This window comes from Desmodus rotundus, chromosome 7 (assembly GCF_022682495.2).
Source record: "Desmodus rotundus isolate HL8 chromosome 7, HLdesRot8A.1, whole genome shotgun sequence".
Lineage (NCBI taxonomy): Eukaryota > Metazoa > Chordata > Mammalia > Chiroptera > Phyllostomidae > Desmodus > Desmodus rotundus.
In genome coordinates this window covers 103,625,132-103,644,184 of record NC_071393.1, presented here as the reverse complement: position 1 = coordinate 103,644,184, position 19,053 = coordinate 103,625,132, and the positions used below count along the sequence as shown (strand labels likewise).

Genomic DNA, 19,053 nt, shown 5'->3' with positions numbered 1-19,053 from the left:
TTGCAAGTTGAATTCTCTGAGAAGACTTTGAGACAGAGTTTAGTGTGCAGAATATTTATTAGGAAGTACCCTTGGGATGAACAACTGTGAAGCAGCAGAGTAAGAATACAAGATTGGGCCTATGGAAAAGTAGAGCTACAATGCTGGTCCAGTGACAGTGTTGGTGGCCCCTGTGGGGAGTTCTGGAACTAAAATGACCTATCAGAGTTGTTCTGCTGTGGACCAAAGTGGTCAGACATGTATAATCCCCATCGTGGTCAGTCATTGGATATAGACCACATTGGTAAAGGTATAACATTGAGTGAAGTGTCTCTCTGCAGCTTAGGAAATCTCTGACAATACTGTTAGATGAAGGCTCTCTGAGGACAGCACTGCTAAGAGCTAGAGCACGTCCCTTCTTGAAAGGTGACCCGGATGACACGTCATTGTATCCACCACAGACCAACCTGATGGCACTAGAGTCCACTTCTTCATATACATTTGAGGAACAGCTCCTCTAGCTTTCCACTTGGGGTTCTTATCTTAGAGGAAAATTAGAAATAAAGTGAGATAAACTGCAGCTGTTGGGTTGCAACTCAATATGTACTACATCTTGGAAGATTGTGCTCCATCTTTATAGAGTATTGTCTCTGAACTGGTGCTTCAGCTACGCCTTCAGTAGGCTGTTCAGTGCTCTGTCAGACTGGCAGCTTCTGGGTGGTATGGTTTGTAATGTGACCAGTGGATCCATGGTCACCTCCTTTGCTGTAAAATGGGTCTCTTGGTCTGATATGATATGTGGGATCTCATGCCAGGGGAACAAACACTCCCTCTGAGGAGAGACAAACCCAACTTGAAATGTTTTTAATTTTCATCAGAATGAATTACTTTTCCAGATTGGAAAGGGCTCAATGTAGTCAGCTTGCCACCACATGGCTGACTAGTCTACATGAAGGATGGGGTTGTATAAGGGCTCAGAGTTGGTCTCTGTCACTGTTAGCCTAGATATTTGGCTTTCACAGTAGGTGAATCAGCCCAGGTAAGTAGGACCTCATGCTGTTGGGACCATGTAGTGTCTATACTGTGTTTGCTCTTTTCAGTGTGCTAATGCTGGGCAGAGGCTGGCTGATGTGGACTGGCAGAGGAATTTTGTCTTCTTGGTTGTTTAACTCTTCTATGATGGATGTCTGTCCTCTGGGGGTGTTAACATGTGATACAAAGATCTTTATACTTCATGCCCACTCTCATGTATCCATTCACATGACTACCCCAGACTTCCCTGTCTTCAGTCTTCCTTTTTTTTTTTTTTAGATTTTATTTATTTATTTTTAGAGAGCAGGGAAGGGAGGGAGAAAGAAAGGGAGAGAAACATCAATGTGTGGTTGCCTCTTGTGCACCCCCTACTGGGGACCTGGGTTGCAACCCAGGCATGTGCCCTACTGGGAATCAAACTGGTGACCCTTTGGTTCCTAGGCCAGCACTCAATCCACTGAGCCATACCAGCCGGGGCTGTCTTCAGTCTTCTAATCTTTGTCCTCTGATAACCAGGCCCTTTGCCATCGTCTATGAGTCTGTGTATATTCTAACCTCAGGTGTGTTCTCTGTCCACTGAAGAGGATGACCAGGTATATTTTTGAACCTTTGCCTCTTGGGAAGATACTTTTCTTACCACTGAATTTCATGGCCACCCCTGAGTGAGGTTGTGACTGCAGCTGCTGTCCAATTTTAGTAAGCACTCACATGCCTGGCCAGCTTTCCATGAACCAAGCTCAGGCTTTTTCCTTGTCCATCAGTTGGTTGTAAAAGATGCCCTTATAAAGCCATCGGTGTAAATTGAGAGAGGGATGCTGGTGCAATAGTGGTGGAAGACTCGGAAGTTTGGGCTACCTGCTTAGGTAGTTTGCTTTCTGGTCCTGTTTGGATGTTTGATTCTGCATTTACCACCTCCATTTTATGACAGATAGTTCCTGAGTCCACTTGTCATTTAATAAGTGTATTAGAACCCAGATAATGTATAGTTCCGGGTGCATGGTCACTTTGTCACCTGTGGTCAGGTGTGTCATCTGTACCAGGGTCCAGTAGCCCACCAGGAGTTGTTTCTCAAAAGATGTATAATTTTCTGCTGCTGCTGCTGCTGGCGTGATCTTGTTTCACATCCAGGGGTCTATGTTGTGATTAGCCCATTGGGCCTTGCCATAACTCCATATGGCATTGTTTCTTAATACTAATACCTTTAATACTTTAGTCAATACTGGTTATTTTAATACTATAGGGTCTGCTAGATTATATGGCTCAGACAGCTAGGGTTGATTTTGTGACCCCCACTTTTGCAGAACCCTTTTCTGCTTTTGTATCATCTGATATATGTGCCAGAACAGGTGTGGAATATGCTGCCTCTAGAATGTGAAAAGGTCTACCAGGTGTTTTGTGTCCTTCCTTGTTGTGGGAGGTGCAAAAATTTGTTTTTTTCCTTTGGATGAGATGTCCAGCATGCCCCTGACAACCTTAAAGATTTTACTGATTCACTTTGCCATTGAATCTTTGTACAGTGTTATGTACCACTCTCTGGAGTATAAGTATTATATCAAGGCTCCTCCAATGTGCTAGCCGCTGCTTGCTTACCAGCCCAATTATCGTGATGTCAGTTAGTATGGTAGACTAATAAGATGCTCTGAGAATGTCATCTGGTATAGATAATGTTATAATACAGTGTAGAAGAGTTCACACTGCCTTAAAGCAAAACTAAATGTATACTATTGTTAGTTCTGTGTGACTGAATTGTCTGATCCTCTTTGCTGATAGGGGTAGAAAAGTATGTATCTGCCAAATCATTGGCCATGTACCGTGATGCTGGGAGATATTACATTGGTTTATTTTGAGGTAGTTATCCTCCAGATTTGTCTGGTTTCTGAAAAATCCAGACTGATGAAAATGATGGGTAAAATCACCCCTGCATTCTTTAGATCTGGAGTCAGTAAACTTACAGCTCATGGGATAGATGCCTGTTTTTAAAGTTTAATTGATATACAGCCATGCCCACTTGTTTATATATTATCTATAGCTGCATTTGTACTATAATGGCAGGGTCGAATGGTTGTAACAGGACTGGCCTGTAAACCTAAAATACTTACTGTCTGGCCCTTTAAGGAAAAATTTGCTGATCTTTGCTTTAGAGCTTTAAGAATAGCCCTAATTTTTGCCATCCCACTTGATTTACTACATTGAGTTAGAGAGGGGCAATTTCAAAGACTTCTATTTAGATTTCCCCATTGTAATAGCTCTTATTTATAGACCAAGTGCCCAATATGATAATAATGGTGATGATAAAAAGTACAAGGTTATCATCCATTAGTCTTAACTGGATCCCACATGTGGTTTCTGTGATCTAGTCCATGCTTATGTCTCAGTCCTCTAATGGGTTAAGCTCCATCTTTCTTTCCCTAATAGTCTGGAATACTATTTATTCCATTTCTGTCTGGCTGAATTTTCTTCTTTCCTCTGGTCTCAGCTTAGTATCATGTTCACAGAAAGTTTACTTGTTGCAACACCACCTCTTGCCATTCTTCTTCTGTCCTTCGCCATCTTCCTGTCCTTTCTGTTTCTCTTACACAGCGGTGGGCAAAGTAGGTTAATAATAATAAATAATACAATAATGTAATATATATTAATATAATATGTTGTGATAATATATTATTATATATTAAACTCTGTTTCTTGTACTTGGAATTGCACACCTACTTTTGCCCACCCCTGTATACTCTTAAAATATCTAGGACTTTTCTTTCCCTCGCATTTATCACAATTTTTAAAGTATATTTTATTGATTGTGCTATTACAGTTGTCCCAGTTTTTCCCCCTTTGCCCACCTCTCTCCTTCCCTCTAATAATCTCCCCCCTTAGTTTATGTCCATGGATTGTGCATATAAGTTCTTTGGCTTCTCCATTTCCTATACTATTCTTAACCTCCCACTGTATATTTTTAGCTACCAATTATGCTTTTCAATCCCTGTACCTTTTCCCCATTCTCCCCGTCCCCCTCTCCACTAATAGCCCTCCAAATGATCTCCATATCTATGATTCTGTTCCTGTTCTAGTTGTTTGCTTAGTTTGTTTTTGTTTTTTAGATTCAGTTGTTGATAGTTGTGAGTTTGTTGTCATTTTAATGTTCATATTTTGATCCCCTTTTTCTTAAATAAGTGCCTTTAACATTTCATGTAATAAGGGCATGGTGGTGGTGAACTCCTTTAGCTTTACCTTGTCTGGGACATATACTTGTTTGGCCCTTCAATTCTAAATGATAGCTTTTCTGGATAGAGTAATCTTGGTTGTAAGTCTTTGCTTTTCATCACCTTAAATTCTTCTTGCCAGTCCCTTCTTGCCTGCAAAATTTCTTTTGAGAAATGAGCTCATAGTCCTATGGGAACTCCTTTGTAGGTAACTCTATGCTTTTCTCTTGCTGCCCCTCCTGCTGCTGCCCTGTTGGTGGTTCCCATACTGGGTGGGTTTGCCTACTTTCTAGGACTCTGCGGGCCTTTTAACTGGACTCTCTTGAGAGACTGGCAGTTTCTTCCACTGCCTCAACCCTCACTAGTTTTTACAGCCAGAAGTTATGAAGCTTTATTTCCTAGAGCTGGAACCCTGGGCTGGGCAGTCTGGCCTGGGGCTGGGATCCTGCCCTCCGAAGATACCCTTCTCAGTTTTTATCCACCACAGGTGAATGTGAGACCACCTGTTCCACCAACACCGCTGTCACCTCACTGCCATCATACTGCGTCCTCTGTGCCCTGGCTCCTCATCTCTGCCCCTCCTGCCTGTCTGGATGACTATGTCTTCTTCAAATCCTTGGTTGTCAGACTTCCATACAGTTCAATTTCCTGGCAGTTCTGGGTGTTATTTTGTTTTGAGGTTATGTGTGATTCTTCTTAATGGTTGTACATGGAGGCAAAGAATGTCTACCTATGCCTCCATCTTGACTAGAAGTCCCCCACATTTATCACAATTGAAATTTGTTATTTCTGTAATTACCTTCTTAATGTTAGCATTCTTAGAAGATCATTTCTATGAGGCCTTGCAGTGATCCTATCTGTTGAATTCACATCTGTATTCTTAGCACCTACCATCTTCCCCAGCACATACTAGGTGCTCAGTGAACATTTCCTGACTTAATGAGTACCCTATTTCCATTTCCTAACTACTTCCTGAGTTGTAAGAACTCATTCAGCAATTTTAATACTGAAGTTTGTGCATGCATTTTTAATTTTACATATATACTATTGTACTTACATATATATATATTTTTTTCTATTAGACTATGAGTTTTTCAGAGGTACAATTTATGTTTCATACATCTTTTTATTCCAAAGCCTAACAGAGTGCTTGACACTGAAAATTTTACTGTTCAATGAGTGCTTATCAGTGAAAATGTTTTAAAAATATGATTAACAAATGGAAAGTTTTACAGGTATAAGAATTTAAAGTAGAATTACCAGGAAATGCTACCAGCTTAAGTTACATGCTAAGTGGGAGACAATATATGATGTTCATTTGCAATTTGGTAGTATGGGAAATAAGTAAATTAGTATATATTAATATAAAAATGCATTATTAAACTGATGGTGAACATTTGAACATTTTTGATTGGTCCTTCTGTTCTTTTTTTGTTTTTTAATTAATTTTTTTTCTGAGAAAATTTAGAAATTTTTCAATGCTGCTTTTTTATCAGACATTATGTGAGCATTTTTCTCATTTCATTAAATTTTTTATAACATGATTTTAATAGCAACATAGCTTTTTACCTTATAAGTTTACTATGATTTTTCAATAATGATTTTGTTGAAAATTTCTGTAGAAAATTTTTTAATGTGTGTAATACTCAGTGAACATTCTGCAAAAATTTTTGTGTTCATATCTGCTTTTCTCTTAAAATTCTAAAAGTAGAATTACTGGGTTAAGGTGTAAGAACATTTGTAATACTGTTGATGTTACTGAAATATTACTTATCGCCCTCTAAAAATCATTACTTACTGCCCTCCAAACACAAAAATACTGTGCCTGTTAACATTCCTAGCAGTAATGAGAGTGTGAATTTCAGCTTACCCTCTCCTGCACTATATATAATTAAAAAAGACTTTGTCACTGTGAGATAAAAATGTGATAATTTGAACTTATTTGATTATTAGTGAAATTGCACCATATTTTTCATATTTCTTGACCATTTGTATTTCTTCTATAAATTGTTTGTGTCCTTTGCACACTTTTCTGTTAGGATGTTTTAACTGGTATTAGTAATTTAACTTTAAGTTCTTGCATAGTAGAACCTGTTCCATTTTTGTAAGTGGTATTATTGTCTTCTGTGAAAATTTTTAAAAGAACATTTATTTTGTGAACCAGGAGCCTTTTGTGGCAGATGAGTATATTGAACGTCTTGTATGGAGAACCCCAGGAGGAGGCTCTAGAGGGGGATCTGAAGCTTTTGATCCTAAAAGGTGAAGTAATTTTTTTTTTCATAAACCTGATCTAGTACAAATTTGTGTTTGAAATAGATGTGACTGTTGGAATTTCTTTTAACATTTATGTAAAGGGATTTCAGTTAACAATCGGTCATTAAAAGACATAAACATTAGAAGTTGGGCACTGATTTTTTTCCCCCTTTGCATTCCTTTTATTTTAGAGAAGGACTTTTTAACTGGTATGAGAGAAATGATTTTGTTACAATGTAAGAATTTAATATTTTCTCCAATTAGTAATAAATTGGAAAGAATTGGTAATAAAAACATGTTGAATGTATTGTTTTTAGTTGTAAATTGGGGGAACAGAAAGCCAATGTACCCTGGAATGCATAATATTATTTTTATATAGTACATTTACCTTTTGACTGTTTCTTTGAAATTGGTTTCTGTTTTGGGGGTTAATGGATATTCTGGGTGAGGTTTTTACTCATGTCTGTGATGATCCCAACAAGACGCTATAGAGAAGATTAACATGCTCATCCTATTAATACTTTATTTACAATTAATTATAAATGAACTGGTTAGTTCCTAAAATTAATCATAGATGGGTTTATACATATTCTCATTTTTTCTCTATTAGGTTATTAGAAGAATTTGTAAATCATATTCAAGAACTACAGATAATGGATGAAAGGATTCAAAGGAAAGTAGAGAAACTAGAGCAACAGTGTCAGAAAGAAGCCAAGGAATTTGCAAAGAAGGTGCAAGAGCTCCAGAAAAGCAATCAGGTAAATATTTAGCTAAACAGTGAATAGTTTATATAGCTATAATATCCTTATTTCCTCCCAGCTTTAAGTTCTTCTTAAAAATCTAGTCAAATTATAGCAACTGTTGAATTTCTCTCTACTGCTCCAATGCCATTGGATAAAATTTTAGTGAATTATTATTAGACACTCTTGGCAGTGGGTAACTACTGAGTGTTGGTTTGAGATCACAGCACTCCCTTCTTAGGATGGGATGCTATCCAGTACAGTGTGGTCCTTGCTTCCCCTCTAACAATGCAGCATTTTGGGAACGATGTTTCAGCAGACCTGTATCTTTAGGGGTTCATTGTTAGGTTGGACATTTAGGTAGTCTTTTGCATTCTCATTTAATCATCAAGCAAAGTAGTACCAGACTAACTGTTGCCTGGATGAAGTTTTTTCCTTAGGGGGACCCTGGTCTGGGAAGTTTCACCAAAGTCATGAGGTGTGTCCTAATAAGAATTGTAATGTAACTATGGGGAAAGTAGGTGCAGAATTCTTCCTTAGTCCATTTTGAAGTAAAAACAAATTATGAGACTGCCCCTAGGGCTAAATAGGCCAAGCTTCTTAGGCCCTACACTTAATCTGGAACCTCCAAATGCCTTTCACAACCTGGGCCTGATCTAGAACTTGATTCCCTTTATTAGTGTATAAGTTTGAGGAACTTTGTTTAGCTCTGCTGCCTCCCAGAGACTGTTCTTTGATGTTAGGGATTAGCAAACTGATCTCTGCTCAGATTTCATTAATTTAGAGTCCTTCATGTAAGGCTATTTGACTGTGAGAAAATATTTAATAAAAAAGTCAGTAAGTTGCATAAGACAGAAAATGTATTTTTAAATAGTTAAGGTGATGGATTCCAAATACTGCTAATGCAGTTTTCCCTGGGTAATAATAATAGTATAATAGTTAATCTAACAAGTTCTAAAGCTAATGTGCTCTGCCAAATATTAGCTGTATAAACTCAAGCAACTCAATCTTTCTTCAGTTTTTTCATCTACATATAAAATAGGTTGTTGTAAGGATTAAATAATTACAATAAATACATGTAATGTGCTTAGAACAGTGTCTAGTACAGAGGAAGTCCTTAGTACATGTTTGCAGCTTCCCCCCCTCAATTTAAGGTTAGAACAAAAGTATCATAGTGAATTATCAGCAATTTTGTTATTGGCAATTCTAAGGCATTCATGCTACATAGTTTTTCTCTTCCACAGGACAGTCAGCGTACCCTGGGAAAAGGGATATTCTAGGGAGTAATGTACCTTTGCCTAAGTAGAATAATTATCTTTTCTGTTTTCAAAACTGGGCAAAAAATATTTTACTTTGTTCATGATACTAGCATTGCTCTTAAAATTAAAATAAAGGTATGTTAAATATTCTTTTTAATTGGTGTCTCTTATTCTAATATATTTTTGACTCATTTTAGCGTAGTAGCAAGTGAGTTGTTCAGATAACTGGTCCCTTTGATACTGAGTTCATTGTTATCACAATTGTTTCTGAGTAAGTGGTACTGGGAACTTTGGTTTGCTGTCTTGTTGATTAACCAAATGTATTCATGACAAAATATAATGATTGTGATAGTTAAAAGTATAAAAGTCTGCAACTTTTTAAAAGGTTTTAGATTATGTACTTATCTAATGAGCATGAATTGTTTTTGTAGGTCGTCTCATACATAATTATGTATGAAATGTGTTATCTTTAGCTACATAAGTTTGAGAATAGTGATGAGTTGGTGTGTTAGTTTTGATACAAATTATAAGTTAATTCTGGGTGCTGTCATTATAAGTAAAAACTGGGTTATGCCATTGTATTTTATGGTTATGCACATTTTTTTCCTAGGTTGCCTTCCAACATTTCCAAGAACTAGATGAACACATTAGCTATGTAGCAACCAAGGTCTGTCACCTTGGAGACCAGTTGGAAGGGGTAAACATACCCAGACAAAGAGCAGTAGAGGCTCAGAAATTGATGAAGTACTTTAATGAGTTTCTGGATGGAGAATTGAAATCTGATGTTTTTACAAATTCTGAAAAGGTGAGCATTGTCAGAAGGATAAAAGCAAACTACAGCATTAATAACAATGTCCTAATTATAAACTGCAATTATTACTTTCCAGAGAAGAACTTCAAATCACTGAGTAGCTGACTTCTTAAAAGTTGTTATTGTTCTAAAATGTAAGTTAGTACACTTGCCTACAGATTGCTGATGAAGTATTTATATTCTAATTTTTAATTGGATTGCTTGGCATTTTTCTTTATGAAGTTAAGTGTGGTTTAGAAATGCTGAGCTAACTGTGTTGAGTATTTATTTTCTGTAACTAATTTTTAATATTAACAGAATTTCTGTGGTTTTTAAATAGTTACATTTTGCTGGATGAGGGTTGTCTGACCTAAATCATTGATAAGTTGAAGTGGCATTTTTGTTGTTTTATTCACTTAGCTTAAAGTAGAATATATGCAGCAGTATGATCTGAATAATTTTCTTAAATCTTGTTTATCCTTTTTGTATTCATAAACTCATAAGAAACTTACACTTCTGCTTTCAGTAAGCAGTGAGTTGAATTTTTTGAGTAAATGAATTGCAGGTTTCATTGGGAAGGTGATTGTAACAGTATAAAATCGTAAGATTTTGGTGCCGGAATGACAGATACATGCTTTATTAACTCATTGGTGATACCCTAGATGTATTCTTGTTGTTCAAAATATTTTATTTGTTGTGGATATTAAAAGAAAATTGTTTGTCTTAGGGTTTGTGGGCATATATAGGGGAATATTACTATTTTCAAATACAAAGTTATTTTTATATATATAAGGGTTTTTTAAAAATTACTGCTTTTATTTTTTCACAGATAAAGGAGGCAGCAGACATCATTCAGAAGTTGCACCTAATCGCCCAAGAGTTACCTTTTGATAGGCAAGTTTATTTTTTAAGAGCTAATTTGAATACATGGTACAATTAATAGAATAAACTTGTATTTTTCCCTGTATGATTTTGCTCACTAATTCAACAAGGATTTGTAGAATACCTCCGTTGTACAAGGTATAGTATATTGTAGTTGAATGAGAAAATATGGTCTCAGTTTCTAAACCTAACAATATATCTTGAAATAGTTTCAATCCTTTGTTTTCCTTCTGGGGAAAAATGATGGGAGAATTTTGAAATTTACTAAAGTGAGAGTTTGAATTTTAATTTTTTCGACTCTGATGACCAAGGTGGGAGGAGATAGGGAGAGGTTAAACATAGGACCATTCAGCTGCTTTTTCCAACCGATCTCTGGGTGAAAATTCTTAAGTTTTTTTTAAGACCTAAGGCACCTTTGAAAGCTGGTGAGCCCTGGCTGGGTAACTTAGTTGGTTGAACATTGCTGTGCACTAAAAGGTTGTAGGTTTGATCCCTGGTCAGGGCACATGCCTAGGTTCAGGGCTCAATCCCCTGTCGGGGCACATAAGAGAGAGGCAGCTGAGCGGTGTTCCTCACAGTGATGTTTCTCTCTCTCTCTCTACTCCTCCCTTCCTCTCTCTCTAAAAATCAATAAACATATCCTTGGGCGAGGATAAAAAGAAATGTGAGGATTCTTTGAAAGAAAAAAGAAAAATGGATGAAAGCTTTAAAGTTTCTTCAAAAAATTCAGATATACAGATTGTTGTACATAGTTTCATGGAATTTTATACTCACTAGCTACTAATTTGCAAATTCCTCCCTAGGGACTTCAGTTTAAGAACGCTTGCTTTAGTTGCAAGGCCCTGCGCCCATTGCTAAGTCAGGTATTAATGGTTTTATTCTAAAAAAAACTTCACTGAGACAAAAATTTTTGCATGATTTCCTTTAGTCCATGGAATGTCAGATACTTTAATAAAATATTGGTAGTAGTGGTTTCCTCATGTGAATATCTTGAAAGAAATATGCTTTCCCACATGAGGTTTATCTGTTATTGATAATATTGGAAGATCCTCTAGTACGGGTAAAATGTAAACTTACTGTTATCCTTAAAGCTTGACCATTATACCCCAAACATAGAGAATGAGTTCCTCATAGAGAACCCCAAACATAGAGATTGAGTACCCCAAACATACCCCCAAAATATACCTTATTTGACTCTCAACTCTGTGTCTTCATAAAGTGTTAGCAGTAATGGTCATCTATTATTTAACTGTTACAAATAATCTCATACTTGCCCAACATGTTGAGTAATTGTTTTTAAAGTGACCCACAAAAACCTCTCTTTTAACTTTATGGCATTTCATAGTTGGGCCATTTACTTAAGTGGTAAAATGTGTGACTCATGATAGGCACATAATAGTTGTTAGCTACCCCTCCCACCCCTCGCTCTCCTGCTTCCTCTATAAAACACACATGCAAATCCTCATTTTCTCCCACTTCTCAGTTGTACAATTATATACTTCTCTAACAGTTTTGTTTTAGCCTCTGCTAAGCTGTAGGCTATACAATATAGCATAGGCGTGTAGTAGGCCATCCCATCTGGGTTTGTGTAAGTGCACTCTGTGAAGTTCATACAACAATGAAATTGCCCAACGGACCATTTTTCAGAATGTATTCCTGTCATTAAGTGGCACGTGACTGTATATCAGTTTTGGGTAATTCTAAATTTTTATTACTTTTTTCATCTGTCTTTGGTATCTCTTCTGCCAGCCACTTTCTTCTCTCTTCAAACAGATTGTATAGGATCTCTCAGCATCAATTTCCATGATATGCATCCCCCTTGATATTTAAGATTTGAAAAAATTCTAGTCTGGTTTTTGTGATATTTAGTTTCTGAATTTGCAAAGATTGAATGATTGCTCTGCATATTTCCGGGTCCTTTTTTATAGCTTCTATACTAGTTCTAAAATAACTCATTTGTACATACCTTTTACTGTTTTTCTTTTAAATAACAATAATTGAACTTTATATGAAAATATCCTAACAGAGAGAGGAAATAGGCAAATAAAAAGTGAATTTAAAGTGCTAGTGAATATGACTAGGGGCAATAGCTCAGTTTTGGGGCTGACTGAATTGTTAATACCTCATAAAATTCTTCCTGCTTAACAAGGGAATTGGTTATTCAATGTGAATTTCCTAAATGAGGACCAGCTACCCCATCTGAATTGCTGAAATTTAGTTTTGTCACCTGTCATGCTTTCTGTCAATACTCTCTGCCTTTTGATTTTGTCTTTTTTTTTTTTATGATGACATTTAATACGGAGGATTCCCATATATCTCCAAACTCAGTTTCTCCTTTTATTAATATTTTATATTACTCTGGTACATTAGTCACAGCTAATAGATTTCATCATTGGTTTTTATCTTTCAGATTTTCAGACGTAAAATCCAAAATTGCAAGTAAGTGGGGTTCTATTTATTTAACTATTTTGAGTAAGTAATAAATTATTTGTGTAAAAGAAAAAATTAGTAAAAGGAGAGATAGTGGAAACAATGTCACCTTTCCCCTGTGTCTCTGAGTTTGATTGCTCTTCCTTGAAACAACCATTACCAGTTTCTTTGGTATTCTTCCAGAGCATTTGGGTATACAAGCATAGAACATAAATCATGTATACATGTGTAAAATTTAGTTCTACTACCCCCATTTATTTTAAAATAATTAGTAGTATACTATAGAAATCCTTTTACCTTCCTTTTTTATTTTAACAATGTATTTTGGAGATTGTTTTGTATTCATACATGTATCTCTAAAGTATGTTTTTTTTTAAAAGCTAAGCTCATATGAGTATTTTAGTACCTATTTAATTCCTTGTATGAATAGTTTGATTCTTGTCAATCTATGGATTATATTTTAGGCAGATCATTCTAGGTTTCTGGAACAGCCACTGTATTTGCAGGCTCTCATGATAGCCTGAGTCACTGTTTGAGAGGCCATTTTGCATAGAAGGGTCAAAGAACTATCTATTTTCCCAAAAGTGTTAGAATAAGGTTGGCACTTGAACTTACCTGCATTGTTTGTGATCACCATAGATTAGTCCAAAGTTCAATTATTCAGAACCATAATAGCATCAAGAATGTAGTGAATCAAATATCACCTTTTATCTTAAGGTGAAATTTGATGTTGAATCTGCCATTGTTCAAGGTAAAGGCATCTGAACTCAAGTAAACATTTCTATAGTCCTCCTCTCCTTTCCCATAGTCTTTAAGATTTTCCCTATCTCTTGCTATCAGAGTTTCCATCTGGGAGGTGTTTCCCAGTCAGCTGCTTTTTAAAGTAATAGTGGTGAATAACAGTCAAACTATGAGAACTTAGCTGTTTTATTAGCTTAGGAAGATTTTGTGCCTTAAAAATATAGATTTATATACCACAGTATATTGTAGGATCTAGATTCTACTGCCTGTAATCTCATATTATTTTGTAATTCTTTCAAAAGAAGGCTAGATCCATAGTCATTATATTTATAAATAATTCATACACTGGCAAATAACTTAGGTACTGTGTCTGTGTCATTGTAGCTGAATGACTTTCTTTTTTATTTTTAGGTAAATACCATGATTTAGAATGCCAACTGATTCAGGAGTTTACTAGTGCTCAAAGAAGAGGTGAAATCTCCAGAATGAGAGAAGTAGCAGCAGTTTTACTTCATTTTAAGGTAAATAGTAAAAATTAAAAATGAAGATTAGTCTTTGAGACTGTGGAGATTATATAAATTCTATATGTTAGAGTCTCTGATTGTCCCCTATTAGTTGTATGTCTGTCACAATGATAACTTTTATTGTTTTGAGTAATGTGAATGTACATGTCATATCTCTTTCCTTAAGTGATATTGGATTTTAGATATTTAATGGTTAAATAGGTATTTTGTAGTTTATAACATTAAATTTTATCAAACATTAATGTGTATATTTGATATCAGTATATACCAAGCTATATATGAATTTTTATATAGTTTGACATAGAAAATCATATTGTTTGCCACCTTGGTTTATAATGTATTTTTTTTTTAGTCAAGCATGATATGAAATAGGTCAAAAGCAAGAAGACTTGACCTTAAGTATCTGGTGGAATGTAGGAACCATGGAGTAGATGGAAAGTGACTAGTAAAAGACTTAAATTAAATCCAGAGGATCTCAGGTGATAATACAAAGGAATATTCTATTTTGAAAGTCTTCCTATAATTTGAATTAGGAAGAGAATTCCTGTATGGGAATGCATTTCTGTAAACAAAGTGCTTAAAAAAATAGTGCTTCAGTCTGTTTCTTTATATTTATATATCAGATTAGGGAAATATAAACCATTTGTTGAACTTTTCACTTAAGTACTATATCTAAGTATTAAGAATGGCTCTTGATTTTGCAGAACTGGGGGGAAAAGGTGAAAGGATTGAGCAAAAAAAAAAAAAACCACAACCCCCCCCCCCCCCCAAAAAAAAGCTCAGACACAGACAACAGATGGTGATTACCAGAGAGAAAGGAGGTGGGGGGAGGTAGAAGAAGTTATAGGGGGATAAGTGATGATGGAAGGAGACTTGACTTAGGGTGATGATAGAGTTGTACACCTGAAACCTACAGAATTTTATTACCCAATGTCACCCCAATAATTCAATTAAAAAAGAAAGAATGGCTCCTGAGACAATATTATACTTTCTGTTGCTTACCTTACTTGTTTATATGTATGATTTATTAATAAGCAAAAATTTCATTATACTGAGCTTAATATGACAAACTGTTTTATTTAAACACATTTTATTCATGCCCTAGCTGGTGTGGCTCAGTTGGTTGGACCATTGTCCTGTGGGCCAAAAGGTCTCACATTCGGTTGGGGTGTGTATGGGAAGGCAACCAATCAGTGCTTCTCTCTCTCTCTCTCTCTCTCTCTCTCTGTCACCCTCACTCCCCACTTCTCTCTCTCTAAAAGCAATGAAAAAAATATATGTCCTCGGGTAAGAAGGAAAAAATACATTAAACACATTCCATTAAATGGATCCAATTTTTAAAGTAAATTTCCAGAATGTCAGTTAAATACAACTCTGTCTGCCTTGAATTCAAGACAGGAAAGATAGATACATAAAACCTTCTCAAGACCTTGAATCTGTGAGTCTGTGTGCTCATGTGCATGTTTTAGATTTGAAGGAGACTAGGTGATAACTGCATAAAATGACTATAAAGAACCAGTTATACCTCAGTTTTCTTTTCAAGCCCAACAATTATTGGCCATTCCTTGGGACATAGTTATAGCTTATTACATACAGGTTGGGACAAAAGTAGGTTAACAGTTATTCATAAATATTACTGTATAACAAATACAGTTATTAATATGGAAAATATTAACAAGTAATAATACAAGAATAAACTCTGTTTCATGTACTCACAACATAAACAACTTTGGTCCCACCCTGTATAATACCTCTCTTATTGAGATTATTATTATAGTTTAACCAGAACAGTAATAACGTATTTCTTTCTTCTTCATAGGGTTATTCCCATTGTGTTGATGTTTATATAAAGCAGTGCCAGGAGGTAACATAACAGTACACTTTATTGGATTTCACTTTATTTTATGTTAATTTATGTTTTAAAAATCATTTAAAAATTGTGTATTCACTGTGTAAAATGCCTCTGCTATTTAGGGCGCTTATTTGAGAAATGATATATTTGAAGATGCAGCAATACTCTGTCAACGAGTAAACAAACAAGTTGGAGATATCTTTAGTAATCCAGAGACAGTACTGGCTAAACTTATTCAAAATGTATTTGAAATCAAACTACAGGTAATTTTAAATAATGACTAAGTTGTTCTTAAAGCAATGTGTGATTTTTTTCTGTTTTAAAAGTTTCTTAAAAATTAGCTTACTATGTAATGTCCATAAGTACTAATCCACTTATTCAGTGAAGGGGAAAGGAACGACAGCGTCATGCTTTTTAAAAAATGTTTTGTTGAAAAAAAATATGCTAATCACTAAGTGTCATCAGACACATGTTTTAATTTTGTTTACCAATAGTAGCAGTAGCAACAGGTTATAGAAGGGTACGCTTAGATTTTTATTTTTAGGGGGTCCTCACCTTGACCTATAGATGGCATTTGTGAAATTGTGAACAAAAATTACAAATGCAGTCTGTAAAATTTTTGTAGTATATAGTACTAAAATGAAAGGAAAAAGACACAGGAATTTCATTTGCAGCTTTTACTCTCATAGCACTATACTTTAAAGCAGCATTTCCTAAACTATGTTTACCACTGGATTAAGAAACATTAAATAAGTGTTTTTAAAACATAAATCAGGTTTTTGAATAGCCTTTAAAGGTACTAATGTGTATGTGGTTCTCTGGAAGTGGTGGTGTAATGTACGGTATTTCCTAACTTGAGAGTAATGCCTGTTAATGTCTTAAGGGACACTAATGCTACCAAGACCGTAGTTGGTAATTGCTGCTTTCAGGAATTGACTACATTGGTACAACAGGATTTTGTTCTGGGGTTTTTGGTGGTGTTTTTTTAGAATGTACTTCATGAGTCAGGAGAGGCCATTTTTTTTTTAAAAAGGATATTTTGAAATTCTGAATATTTATTCCCAAGACTGATACAGATGGACTAGTAAATATAGTAGTAAAATTTTAAATCTATTTGCTTACATTTTTATATTGGTCTGTTTTCTGTGCATCGCCTTTTCCATTGAATTGTAAGTCAAAACATTTTAAGAATGTGAAGTTAATTTCAGACAAAAATACATCTTGACTATGTAATTTAGTATTTACTTAATTGACAAAATGTTGACTTTTTTTTTTAGAGTTTTGTGAAAGACCAGTTAGAAGAATGTAGGAAGTCCGATGCAGAGCAGTATCTCAAAAATCTCTATGATTTATATACAAGGTATATTTTTAATTATTAGAAAATAATAGCGGATCTTAGATTTTGTTTTTTGGAAAATGGGGGAGTATTCAGGTATTTTTGAATAACAGTTTGGCAGATAGCAGTATGCCTTTTAGTATTAAATGCTTGGCTGTATAGACTAGTGTTCTATAGTATTCTTAGTATGTTAATTTAAGGAATTGGGTATTAGCTTATATTAATGTACTTGAATGAAGCAAAGCTTTGTTTACCTTCTTTAAACGAAGACTTGAATATTTTGTTTCTGATTTGAGTTGTAAGCTAGTTCATTGTTCTTTAATTTTTTCTCCGAGTAATATAATTACATTTACCTGCAGTTAAAACTTTAGAAATTGAGAAAGGAAGTGACAAATTCTTGAAAAATGACAATTTCAACCTTAAGTCTCAATTTCAATCTTAAGTCTGGTGAGAATTTTTTTTTTTTTTTGTAAATGGCAGTGTTATAAACTTAGACATATTATTATATCAGAAGCTTAATATAGTTTTTACCCAACCCTATTGCTTATTCTTCAGTATCATCCTTTTGGGAGGAGAGTTTTAAAAAGTAACCATAATCTAACTGAAAGTTTCTATCAGTAACAACATTATTATGAGCCTGTCTTCAACAATGGGAAACAAAATTAGAGAAAAGTTCACATGGATAAACGTAGAATAGAATGATCAGAAAGTAGACCTCTCAGTATTCTGGCTTGTGTACCGTGTCATGCACGAATGGCATTAGAGCATACTTGAAGCCATGTGCCACCGGTTGCCATTTCTAGACTGGTTGGTTTCCGCAGTTTCCTCTGCTAAGTCACCCCTAGGAGTTTATGGCAGTTTTCATAGCCATAATGTTGACTTGAAACCTATAATTACATTAACCAGTTTAACTTCAATAATTTAATAAAAACTGCAAAAAAAGAAAACAAAACAAAAAAACCCCATAATGTTGTTTGTAATATTTATTCTACTTTATATAACTCTATACAGCTGCTCTCTGCTTCCTAATAAGTACCTTACCAAATTTTAAGAATGATGGTTTAAGTTATTAAAGTCACATTGTTAAAGTATATATTCCTTATTATTGTTACTATACCTAAAATATATATTAATCTTTTTTCCTCCTCTTCCATGAAAAGAACCACGAATCTTTCCAGCAAGTTGATGGAGTTTAACTTAGGTACTGATAAACAGACTTTCTTGTCTAAGCTTATCAAATCCATTTTCATTTCCTATTTGGAGAACTATATTGAGGTGGAGACTGGATATTTGAAAAGCAGAAGTGCTATGATCCTACAGCGCTATTATGATTCAAAAAACCATCAAAAGAGATCCATTGGCACAGGAGGGTGAGTGTTTCTGTTAAATATTATATAATAAGACTAAATATATTAAGAACGTTATTATATTTGCACAAATGTGTCAAATATTGAGCTGTTGGAATTTTCTATGAAAAACTCTTTGATCCCAGTTTGTTTATACTATTTATCAAATCCTGTCTCTTGAACCAACCTGTTGAAAACAACCTAACATAACATATTAAAATGTAAAGCAGAATACCAGTACTATATAGGGCTCTATAGGCTCTTTTTTATTTTCAAACTCAGTAAAGTCTTCCAGGTTGTTAACTAGGAGGCACATTGTTTTTTTGTTGATTGTGGTAGGTGTGAAAAAAAGCAAAGAAACCCTGAACTTTTTAATGACTTGTACATGAAATTAATACCTTAAAACTTGTGATTGTTCACATACTTGAAGAAAGTGACTTGCTATAAATCACTTTGTAATTTATAGTGGTGGCACCTCACAAATCCAGACTGCAACTATCTAGAACCCCAGGTGATTCTAGGATGAAGCAGAATGACTTCTCTGGAGTCTTATAATCAGGGTTCAGAGTCCACTTGCATACACACCCTATACAGTTTCTTATTTCCCAGTTTGTCATATACTAAATAATGATTAGGGAGAGGTTATAATTAGGAATAAAAATTGACATCTGAAAGAAATAGCAAGTAAAGGAAGA

At 35.0% G+C, this 19,053-nt stretch overlaps 1 protein-coding gene across 5 annotated transcripts in view; it reads left to right on the top strand.

Moving 5' to 3' along the window:
* Positions 1-19,053, top strand: part of EXOC5 (exocyst complex component 5) — a 49,090-nt gene that overhangs the window by 7,182 nt on the left and 22,855 nt on the right. For all 5 annotated transcript variants that reach the window (XR_008427271.2, XR_008427270.2, XR_008427268.2 and 2 more), the window contains exons 2-11: positions 6,370-6,464; positions 7,069-7,216; positions 9,068-9,262; positions 10,077-10,141; positions 12,540-12,568; positions 13,712-13,821; positions 15,644-15,688; positions 15,799-15,939; positions 16,954-17,036; positions 18,173-18,382. Coding sequence is in view for 1 of the 5 variants with exons in the window: in XM_024567967.3 (XP_024423735.1) it covers positions 6,370-6,464; positions 7,069-7,216; positions 9,068-9,262; positions 10,077-10,141; positions 12,540-12,568; positions 13,712-13,821; positions 15,644-15,688; positions 15,799-15,939; positions 16,954-17,036; positions 18,173-18,382 (1,121 nt within the window). In the remaining 4 variants the exon portion in view is untranslated. The remainder of the gene's footprint in view (positions 1-6,369; positions 6,465-7,068; positions 7,217-9,067; positions 9,263-10,076; positions 10,142-12,539; positions 12,569-13,711; positions 13,822-15,643; positions 15,689-15,798; positions 15,940-16,953; positions 17,037-18,172; positions 18,383-19,053) is intronic.